Raw genomic sequence first — 11,241 nt, 5'->3', positions numbered from 1 at the left:
AAAGCCTTCTGTGACACCAACCTCAGCAACATAGCAAGTCAATGCTTCAATTAATTAAATCAATAATAAATAAGTAGGGCTGGGATGTAGCTCAGTGGTAAAGTACCTCTGGGTTCAATCCCTAGTACCTAAATAAATAAAGCTGTCCTCATCCCAGAGCTTTTTGCAGATGGAACTTTTGAAACAGTGAAGTTTCCTTTGCCTTCCTTCAAGGCTGGCTTTGAATAGGACCTATTTTCCTAGTCTGGTTCAGTGGTGTACATCTGTAATCTCAGCAGCTCAAGAGGCCAAGGCAGGAGGATCTCAAGTTTGAGGCCAGCCTTGGCAATTTAGCAAGACCCCTGTGTCAAAAAAAAAAAAAACCAATCCAGGTGTGATGGCATACGCCTGTAATCCCAGCAGTTTGGGAGGCTGAGGCAGGAGTTCAAAACCAGCCTCAGCTATTTGGTGAGGCCTTAAGCAACTCTAAATAAAACTCTAAATAAATAAATAAATGGCTGGGCTCAGTGGTTAAGCCCCCCTGGGTTCAATCTCCAATACCAAAAATAAATAAATAAAAAAGGACAGGGAGTGTAACTCAATGGTAAATTACCCTTTTCATTATTTATTTATTTTGGTACTGGGGATAGAATTTGGGGGCACTTGACCACTGAGCTACATCCTCAGCCCTATTTTGTATTTTATTTAGAGACAGGGTTTCATTGAGTTGCTTAGCACCTTGCTTTTGCTGAGGCTAGCTTTGAACTCAGGATCCTCCTACCTCAGCCTCCCAATTTGCTGAAATTACAAGCATGGGCCACCACATCTTGCTCCTGGGTGGGATCTTATGCTGCCCAGTAACTGAAATAAGAGTCAGGAGTCTACTGAAAAATCCTAGCAGGAGATGAAGTACTGGCAGGTGCAGCATTTAAAGATGGCCTATCACTGGGCCTGGGTCAAGCTCTCAGAGAGGAAGAATACAAAATTAGTGGCATTTAATTTTTTTTTTTCTCTTTTACTGGTGCTGGTGACCAAATCTATGGCCTTGCTCATGCTAGTGGTATTTAAGTGGATTTATTGTTGTTGCTGCTGTTTTTTAAATTTGCTTGTGTTTTTGTAATACTGGGGATTGAACCCAGTGGTACTAGACCACTGAGCTATATCCTCAGCCCTTATTTAATTATTGTGGTGCTGGGGATTGAACCCAGGGCCTTGTGCATGCGAGGCAAGTACTCTACCAACTGAGCTATATCCCTGCCGCAGTCTGCCTCATTATTTGCTTTTTGAACATACCAGAATGCTAGAAGCTGAGTGTTAAGAATCTAGTTGGGGGACTGGAGACACAGCTCAGTTGGTAGAGTTCTTGCCTCGCATGCACAAGGTCCTGGGTTCAATCCCCAGCACCATAAATAAATAAATAAATATTCATATGATAAAGATCTTCTGAAGATGGCAGAGAGACCTGTTTGATCCTTGGAAGTTTTTCAGAGTTCAAAGCCAGCCTCCGCAAAGGTGAGACACTAAGCAACTCAGAGCAACTCAATGAGACCCTGTCTCTAAAATACAAAATAGGGCTGGAGATGTGGCTCAGTGGTTGAGTTCCCTTGAGTTCAATCCCCAGTATCTAAAAAAAAAAAAAAAAAGGAAGAAGTTTTTCAGGAACATACTTTTGGGGTTTGGGGTGTAGCTCAGGACAATGCCTAGCATGTCCAAGGCCCTGAGTTCCATTCCCCAAACCAAAAAGTATGTATGTATGTGTATGTGTTTACTTTTGAGAGGCTCCTGCCCTTGAACTGATAGATGAGAATCTCTGGGCATTAAGTGGTGGGGGCAAGAATCTGCATTTAGTCACCCTCTGTATCCATGAAGTCTGTCCTAGAATTCAGATGGGGGATTGAAAATACTCAGGAAAGGCTGGGGGTGTGGCTCAGTGGTAGAGCACTTGCCTTATTTGCACAGGGCCCTGAGATTTCATCCCAGCCACTGTAAAAAATAATAATAAAATCACAGGCACGTGTGGTTGTGCATAGGTTATATGCACATACTGTGCCATTTTATATAAGAGTCTTAGATCATCTGCAGATTTTGGATCTTGGGTATCTTAGAAACCACCTGAGAGGGATGCTTGTATTTTAAACTCACTTCAGGGGTGATGGGATACAGCTGGGTTTGGGAACCACCCTTTGAGGGCTCTCAGGGGCTCTCCAGCTCTGAGAGTTTGTGGTTCCAGTGGGCATGTGCAGAATCCCAGCCCAGTTCTGGATTGCAACTATAGGTCACCTCCTGACTTTTATAACTACAAAAACCCAAAAGGTACCAGAACTCCAGGTACCAAACAGGAAGACGGAATTGGCAGCATCTGAGACAGGGATACCCACCCCATGCACCCAGGCTCCTGGGGCCATGTTTCCAGACCCCCACAGAGGTGCTGGTCAGGACGTGGTCCAGGGGACTCCCGGGTTGGGTCAGGGCTTTCAGAAATCAGGGATGCTTGGCTGCTCTGCAAAGGGGTGGAGCCCTGCGCAGGCCTTTCAGAAACCGGAGCCCTGGTAGGGGGAGGGAGAGGAGGGGTTACCTGGCCCTGAGAGTCCAAGGGCCCCCACCCAACCCCAGTGGCTCCTCCTCTCTCTGGTGCCCTTCCTCTGGGGCTGCTCCAGGCAGTGCAAGCCACCTCCACTCTTCCTTTGCCTTGCTCTGCTCTTAAGGTCAGGTGGGGACAGGCTGGGGCCACCAGCCAGCTCCATGGACAGGGACTTTGCCTCTGTTCACCTTCCATCTTTGGAAAGAAAAGAAGAAAGCTCTGAGTTGGTTTTCACTGGGGGGATCCTTCCCCCTCCCAAACATCCGAGGGCAGAGAGAGTGATTCCAGCTTGGATTGACTGTAGAAGAAGGGACAGAAAGAGCCCAGAACATTCCCCCAGGTATGGATCCTTCACTTTTGCGAGTGTATGTTTGTATGTGTCTGTGTGTGTGACAAAAGTTATCCACTGGTCAGATGGGGGATTGTCCTTTATAATCTCCTGGACCCCTTCTGATGGCATCAATCTATGATTCTGCACCCATAACTTCACCCAGTCATTCAACAAACATTTCCTGGGTATCCTGTGCCAGTTGCTGCCCCTTAAATAAGATCTGGCTCCTGCCACTGAGGATTCATAGTTTGGATGGGGTTACAATAAGAATAATAATAGCTACGACACTCACTGTGGGCCAAACCTTTTACAAATGTTAGTTCCCTTCATCTACCAACAACTGTAAGTGTATTACTAACCCCATTTTACAGATGAGAACAGGGAGGCTTAGCAGCTTCTAAACACTGTGTTGTGCTGTTGCCTGCCCTGTAAAGTGACAACCAAGGATTCAGGTGCATCTGTGGAAGGTGGAAAGGAAGAAGGTGAATCCTTATCTTGACGGATATTTCCAGGACATGAACAGGACAGAGGAGCTGACTGGAAGTGGGGGTGAGGCAGGCTTCACCAGACACTTGGACAGCGCTGGGGTCAGCTAGGATTAGAAGTCCATGGAGATCAGGAGCAGGGTCTTTCTCCTTTGCAGGGGAGGGAGTGGGGGCACCTGAGGATTCCTGGCAGGTTCTCTGGAATCTATCTGTCCCCACACCCCCAAGCTGGAGATTGATCTGGCTTGGGGATAGGTAATGTCCCAGCAGCCTGAGAAGTGGGTGGCCTTGGGAGGCAAGGGAAGGTCCAGAAAACTATGTGCCCCAGCAGAGAGTGGCCTGTGGTTCTCCCCCTCCTCAAGGTTCTCAGCTCCCATCTCCCAGCTGTCCCCAGTCCAGACAGAGGGAGGACAAAAGCTGATTATTCCACTGGGGGCTGTACGAGGCCCCATGAATGGGGTGTTGAAAACTCCGTGTCTGCGTCCAGATAGCTTTTCACCCTCTCCAGCTCTCCCCAACTATGCCAGGGTGGAGGGTTGTGAGCAAGGTGGAGACGAGGGTTGTGGGCAAGGGGGAGACCTTCTGGGAGGGGCATCAAGTACCAACAGAACCAGCCTCCAGGGCACTTCCTCCTGCAGTGCCTATCAGGGTGGCTGGGAGGCAGCTGGGTGTTCCTCTCCCCCAGCCCCCCCAGCCCCCCCAGCCCATGGAGGCCCTGCCCTGCCAACTTGGTCCCCAGCTATCTTTTGCGTCTGTCCTCTCTCTCTGTCCTTCATTATCTGGAGCCCTGAGAACCTGCATCAGCCTCTGAGGAAGTCTCCATCTGTCCCCAACCCGACCCACCAGTTCATCATTGGCATACCTGGTGTCACACTCAGCTAAAGTCTGCCAGAAAAGGCGATGTGAAGGTGGGGGGGCTTCTAGGACACCGATGACGCAGAGTGAGCGTTCACTGAATCCCACACACAGGATTTATGCTTTTTTTTTGGGGGGGGATTGTTTTGGTTTTATACCTCAATCCAAAAATCTAAAAAAGTCTTAGGGTTGGAAGTGTAGCTCAATTGGCAGGATGCCCTGGGTCCCATCCTTAGCACTGAAAAAACAATCTTCAGAAGGCAGAGTGTTCCAAATGGCAGTAACTCCCTCAGACCTTCCTCCACCTTTTTTTTTGGTACTGGGGTCTGAACCCAGGGCACTTTACCACTGACCCACATCCCCAACCCTTTTAAATTTTTTTCCCCACATCTTTTAAAAAAATATTTTAAAATATTCTTCAAGTTGTAGATGGACACAAAATGTTTATTTCATTTGTTTATTTTTATGTGGTGCCATGGAACCCACTGCCTGACTCATTCTAGGCAAAAAATGCTCTACCGCTGAGCCACAATACCGGCCCCCCTTGTTAAATTTTATTTTGAGATAGGGCCTTGCTAAGTTGCCCAGGCTGGCTTTGAACTTGCAATCCTCCCGACGCAGCCTTCTGAGTCCCTGGGATTACATGGGAACTGATTTCCTTAATTGTTTTTTTTTTCTTTGAATTGACTCATTTCTTTGGATTTAAATCCATCTTAAAGGGAAACTTTATATTGTTCCAAAAAAATGGAAAATCACGGTCCTTTATCATAAATAGAAGGCACTGTAATTTAAAAAAAGGCAACCAATAAAAATCAAACAATAATCGAATATCTATATTCCCCTAGGTTAGGGCAGTTAATGGAATGCCTGCCATCTGGGACACTGCCCTGGGGAATGCACAGCCCTGGAGGATGAGCTCTGAGCCATCTGGCTGTCTGCGTGGGCCCTGCCAACCCTTCCAACCTCACTCCCATTCCCTGCCTTCTTTGAACATCCCCGGCTCCAGCCAAACCTAACTCCTCATTAGTTTCTGTCCCTGCTTCCAACAGTCATCTCCCAGCTGCTGCCCCTGCCCCTGCCTCTGCCTGCAGCAGGAATGTCAAACCCTGGTGGAATGCCATTTCCTTCTGAAGTTGTCCCTTCCAGCTGGAAGGAAACACTGGGAATCTTGAATTCCAGATGTTCCAGCTATGACTTCTAGCCCCTTGATGGGACTATCTGAAGGGCCATCCGCTGGCTGCAGGTACATGGAAGCAGAGATGCCGGCTGGTTCCCAGCCCAATGAGAAGAGCTGGGGGTGGAGGCCTGGAGATGGGGGCGTGGCCCCTTCACCCCTCCCCCCAGCCCTGTCCCTCCTCCTCCTCCTGCCACTGGGTGAGTGTTCCCAGCCAGCCCCTGCTATTTCTTCCTGGCTCTCGGTTTTCTCCACTGTCCTGCATGGCTGTCTGGTAGCCATCTCAATATTTGCTGGAGGGCCTTGAACCCCCACTGAAGTTGACCTGTCTGTTAAATCCTACAAGACTCATACATTGTCCTAATGAGAGAGTGAGTTAGTCCCATGAGACACTAAGCACATAAGTGACAGCCGAAGTAGAAGGATTCCATAGGTTAACCTTTTGGGGGAAAATCATAAGGAATCTCCACTGCAGTTTACATGATTAAGGAGGGGGTGCTGAACATCTTCTAATTCACCCTGAGCAGGGAGCCCTGGGGAACCAGGTATGAGACAGGCATGTCCATATTACCAAGCAGAAGGCACTGGAAGAGGCATATACACAGTACCCAGGAATCAGGGGAGATTGCTCGTCTAGCCCAGGGACACCGGGAGGCTTCCACAATAGCTCCAGGCTGGGTCCTGAAGGATCTTCAGGGCTGTAATTAGTAGGGTTGGCCAGAGGGTTCAAGACCTGGAGACAAGATTGATGGAAGATTAAAGCTGGGCCTAGTGGCCCACACCTACTATCTCAGGAGGCTGAGGCAGGAGGGTTACAAATTCAAGGACAGCCTCAGCAACTTAGTGAGACCCTATTTTAAAATAGAATATAAAAAGAACTAGGGATGTAGGTTGGTGATAGAGGGCCCCTGGGTTCAATTCCTAGCACCACCACCTCAAAGGAAAAAGAAAAAAAAAAAGTTGAGGTTGGTCAGAAGGCCCTAAAAGTCATTGTAAACAGAACTCAGGGCTAGGACTCCTGTAGGGATTTAGCAGTAGAGTGAGACTGGAAGCTTCCAGCAGATCTTTCTGGAGTGGTCCAGGGACCACTGGGAAAAGGTAAGGCAGGGAGGCTGATCTAGACAGTTCCAGAGAGAGGTGACAGGACTTTGGAAAAGCTGGAGACCGGGAGGAGTTGGGTGGTGACCATGGGGAGGGAAAGCTGTGTTGCTCAGACCAGGCAGCCAGAGGCTGGGCAGAGGGGCCCAAGCTATCCCCTGCTCTGTTTCAGCCAGCGCCCTCCAGGCCACTCCAAGGACTTTCTCAGGTAGGTGCCCTGCCCTACCCTTACCTGCCCTCAGGTACTCTGCACTCAGAGGACCTCAGGGAGGAATGACTAACCAGCCCTCCGTGACTCTAGATGCCCCCACGTCCAAGGCACTGCCTCAGACTCTCCATTTCACAGAAGGGACAGATCCCAAGACGTCCATGGCTTACAGCAAAGTGGGCATCCTGCAGATTGGGCCCAGTGATCCCCCTGGTGCCAGCTCAACCCTCTTCACAGAGCTGAGGCTGGTGGGGGGCCCGAGCCGCTGCCGGGGGCGCCTGGAGGTCCTGCACAGTGGCTCCTGGGGCAGTGTCTGTGACGATGACTGGGACGTGGTGGATGCCAATGTGGTGTGTCGTCAGCTGGGCTGTGGCCTGGCGCTGCCTGTGCCGCGGCCCCTTGCTTTTGGCCAGGGCCGGGGGCCCATCCTGCTGGACAACGTGGAGTGCCGTGGGCAGGAGACCATGCTGAGCGAGTGTGGCAGCCGGGGCTGGGGCGTGCACAACTGCTTTCACTATGAGGACGTTGCTGTCCTGTGCGATGGTGAGCTGAGGCCCCGGATGGGGAGGGTGGCCAACTATGGCAGGCAGAGGGCTGTATGCAGGTCTGAGGTGGGACCTGAAAATGTGCATAAGTTCCCCAGGAATGTGAACTGCTTTAAGAAGGATGCATTCCTGGGTGCAATGACTCAAGCCTGTAATCCCAATGACTCTGGCTGAGGCAGGAGGATTGCAAGTTTGAGGCCAGCCTGGGCAACTTAGTGAGATCCCATCTCAAAATAAAAAGGGCTGAGGGGACGGTGTAGTCCAGTGATACAGCAGCCCTGGGTTCAATCCTCAGCACTGCAGAAAAGAAAAAGAAAAAACTGAAGAAGTAAGAAGTTTGGTAGCTTCTCCTCCTCTCAATCTCAGGGTGATTCTCTTTGACCCTTTGTGCACCCAGAAGCCCCAGAGGCAGCACCTTAGGAATCCACGTCCTTGCCCTGTCATTCATTCTGTGGATGGGAAGATGTAGCACAGAAAAATTCAGGTATCCTCCCTTCCTCCTGCTTCCTCCCCAGAATTCTTGCTGACACAGTCCCCAACAAGGAAGGTGCTAAGCAGTAGAGCGCCCCCTACAACTCCTCAGAATGGGAAAGGTAAGTAAGGGTGATGTGGGGGACCCCCCTAGGCCTTAGGAGTCGCCCACACTCTACCCTAAGCAGGGGAAGAGGGGGATTGCAAACCGAAGGCTGGAGAAGGTGAGCAGGAGGGAACTGGGGGTGGGAGCAGATTAGTGGAGGGGGGGCACAAAAATGAGGAACAAGAAAAGGAAAAGGGCAGCCTGCGATCCGATCCCAGCAATGGGAGGCTGAGGCAGGAAGATGCAAGTTCAAGGCCAACCTGGGTACTCAGCAAGAGTACAAAATTTAAAAAGGGCTAGGGATGTAGTTCAGGGATAGAGCGCTTGCCTAGCAGGCGCCCTCCTCAGTACTGCAAAAAATAAAAAAGGGAAAGGGCCCCCAAAGAAGGACAGTTAAGGAAGTCCAGAGGAGGAAGAGGGTTCCCTCAATCAGGAGGCCAGGAGGGCTTCATGGAGGAAGAGTTGTTGGGCTGCACTTTGAAAGGGGAGGTTTTCTTCAGGTGGTAGTAAAGGCAAAGCCCTGCGCTCTAGTCCTCCAGGAGAGCAGAGAAAAGGGACCAGAGGGCTGGTTTTAGGCAGGAATGACCCAACCAAGGTTGGCTGCCCTGTGACCCCACAAGCCGCCCCATCTGGACTGTGAGGAGGCAATGCCCTGGAGGTGGGTGGGCGGGCAGCTCCGCCTGGGTTGTGGGTCCTGGGGCACGGAAGGGTGCGTCCAGGCTTGGCGCACGTGTGTGAATGGGGAGGAAGAGCAGGTGGGAGATGTTCCCTGCCCCCAGCCCGCTCCCCTCACCAGGTGAGGGCAGCGTGCGCCTGGTGGGGGGCGCTGGCCCTTGTCAGGGCCGAGTGGAGATCCTGCACGGCGGCCTGTGGGGCACGGTGTGTGACGATGACTGGGGGCTGCCGGACGCCGCTGTGGTCTGCCGCCAGCTAGGCTGCGGGGCGGCCTTGGCCGCCACCACCAACGCCTTCTTCGGCTTTGGCACGGGGCACATCCTGCTGGACAACGTGCACTGTGAAGGCGGTGAACCCCGCCTGGCAGCTTGCCTGAGCCTGGGCTGGGGCGTGCACAACTGTGGTCACCATGAAGACGCGGGCGCGCTCTGCGCAGGTGCAGGCTCTGGGGCGGGCCCTGGAGGGGAGGGCAAGGTAGAGATGGGCTGAGGCCTGGGCGGGGGAGGAGCGAACATTGGCTACCTTAGCGGTTCCAAGAGCTCTCCTGGAGGGCTTGGAAGTGACTTCTCTCAGTCCTGCTCCAGAAGGTGCCTCAGAATATCCCGTTACTATTTAGGGAACACTCCACAGCTGTGTAACAATACTGCAGTACTGCTCCACTAATAATGCCTCCAGAACTTTCTAGCAATTTCCAAGAACTCTTAGTGGAATACTGAGGCTGAGGCAGTAGGATGGTAAGTTCAAAGCTAGCCTCAGCAACTTAGGGAGACCCTGCCTCAAAATATAAAAAAGGATGGGGTTGTTGCTCAGTGGTTAAGCGCCCCTGGGTTCAATCCCTGATTTAAAAAAAAAAAATGGGCTGGGGATGTGGCTCAAGAGGTAGCGCGCTCGCCTGGCATGCATTCGGCCCGGGTTCCATCCTCAGCACCACGTACAAACAAAGATGTTGTGTCCGCCGAAAACTAAAAAATAAATATTAAAAAATTCTCTCTCTCTCTTAAAAAAAAAAAAAAAAAAAGAATTGTGAATGGCCCTCCCTAGTGGGCAAGGCTTTCTCTCTAGTCTTGGACACATTAGGCTTATGAGAACATAGGACACTGGAAAGAACTGAAAGCATGGTCCTGCAAGCCCTGAATACACTGTAAAGGCTAGCCCAAGTCAATCACTACTGTCAAAAGTGGGGCCTTCTTAGATCCCAGCTAGGGCTGAGCCCCTGTCCAAGGAAGTAAAATCTGGTGTCATTTCTAAGAGACCCTCCTCTCCTCTCCTGAGAGCCCATGGCTCACCTGAACCTCAGCCTCTGATCCTGCTCTCTTTTCTCCTGCTCTAGTCCTGGGTCCCACAACTCTCACAGCACTGCCACCCTTGGCCACAAGAGCAGATGGGGCCTGGCACACTGAGCCATCAGGTATAAAGCCCACCCTCCAGGCTGAAACCGTAGGAGCAAGGTGGGTGGGGCTGCGAACTGGGAATGCTGTTTTGGATTCACAGGAATGGGTTCATTACTCACAGGCCAGGGCTTTTGGCCAGATGGTAAGGGTGGGTGAGAGAACCATGAGCAGATGGAACAAGGATGAAACCCGGAGCCCTGAAAAGTTCGGCGGGGTGGGAGGCGGTGGTAAGATTTCTCCAAAGAACTTAAGTAAAATTTGGGGCTGCTGCTGAGTTTGGGAAATCAGAGACTTGGTGAGGGAGTTAACCTAAAGGATGAATCAAGGTTAAAAGTGAGGTTGGAGGGCTGGGGCTGTAACTCAGTGGTAGAGCGCTCGCCTAGCACGGGTGAGGTGCTAGGTGATCCTCAGAACCACACACAAACAAACCAATGTTAAAATCTTTTTTTTTTTTTTAAGTGAGGTTGGAACTGGGGCTGGAGCTCTTACTGGGATTAAAATTAGGTTAACGTCTAGAATTAAAATTCTACATTATACACCATACATGGTGACTCTGAGACTAGGACTGAATGTGAGGTGCGGTGTGGCAGTTGGGGTCCCCCCCGCCTGCTGCAGGACAGACCTCCTAGTGCCCTTTAAACGCTGTCTCCGCAGGTACCAGAGTTGGTGCCCAGTCTTCTGGGGCGTCGGCTCTGTCCACCACACCCACCTGGGCTGCGGGGAAGAAAAGTAAGTGGCCGAGCAGGTGTCCCGCGGGGGGTGGGAGAGGATGGGGCCGGGGCTCTGCCAGGGAGCCGGCCGCCCCAGCCCAGCCCCCTCTGGCCGCGGGCCTGTGCGCCCTGCAGGCGGGCGGCTGCGGCTGGTGGGCGGCCCGGGCCCGTGCCGTGGCCGCGTGGAGGTGCTGTACGCCGGGGGTTGGGGCACCGTGTGCGACGATGACTGGGACTTCGCGGACGCGCGCGTGGCTTGCCGCGAGGCGGGCTGCGGACCTGCGCTGGGCGCTACGGGTCTCGGTCACTTCGGCTACGGCCGCGGCCCGGTGTTGCTGGACAATGTGGGCTGTGTGGGTACCGAAGCCCGCCTGAGCGACTGCTTCCACCTGGGCTGGGGGCAGCACAACTGCGGTCACCACGAGGACGCGGGCGCTCTCTGCGCAGGTGAGACCGCGGCTGGACCGCGCGGAGGCGCCCTCTGCGGTGCGGACGGGGCCCACGTACGCACGCAGGCAGAGAGGTGGGCTCGCGTACACGCACTGCGCGCTTGGGCGGGGCCTGAGAGGGATGGGCGGGGACGCGCGTGAGGCCTCTCTGCGGCACTGCCGCGGGAGCACTCCGCCGGGACT

The 11,241-nt window shown here is 52.4% G+C and overlaps 1 protein-coding gene across 1 annotated transcript in view; it reads left to right on the top strand.

The window, feature by feature from the left end:
- Positions 1-5,371: 5,371 nt before the first annotated feature.
- Positions 5,372-11,241, top strand: part of Ssc4d (scavenger receptor cysteine rich family member with 4 domains) — an 8,730-nt gene continuing 2,860 nt past the window's right edge. The window contains exons 1-7 of the mRNA XM_048789962.1: positions 5,372-5,605; positions 6,676-7,254; positions 7,772-7,849; positions 8,630-8,944; positions 9,839-9,916; positions 10,554-10,628; positions 10,745-11,056. Coding sequence (XP_048645919.1) covers positions 5,422-5,605; positions 6,676-7,254; positions 7,772-7,849; positions 8,630-8,944; positions 9,839-9,916; positions 10,554-10,628; positions 10,745-11,056 — 1,621 coding nt within the window. The 5' untranslated portion in view covers positions 5,372-5,421. The remainder of the gene's footprint in view (positions 5,606-6,675; positions 7,255-7,771; positions 7,850-8,629; positions 8,945-9,838; positions 9,917-10,553; positions 10,629-10,744; positions 11,057-11,241) is intronic.

The sequence above is a fragment of the Marmota marmota genome, unplaced genomic scaffold (genome assembly GCF_001458135.2).
Source record: "Marmota marmota marmota unplaced genomic scaffold, marMar, whole genome shotgun sequence".
In the NCBI taxonomy this organism is placed as follows: domain Eukaryota; kingdom Metazoa; phylum Chordata; class Mammalia; order Rodentia; family Sciuridae; genus Marmota; species Marmota marmota.
The sequence above is the reverse complement of the archived record's forward strand: the minus strand, read 5'-3'. Positions and strand labels throughout refer to the sequence as shown.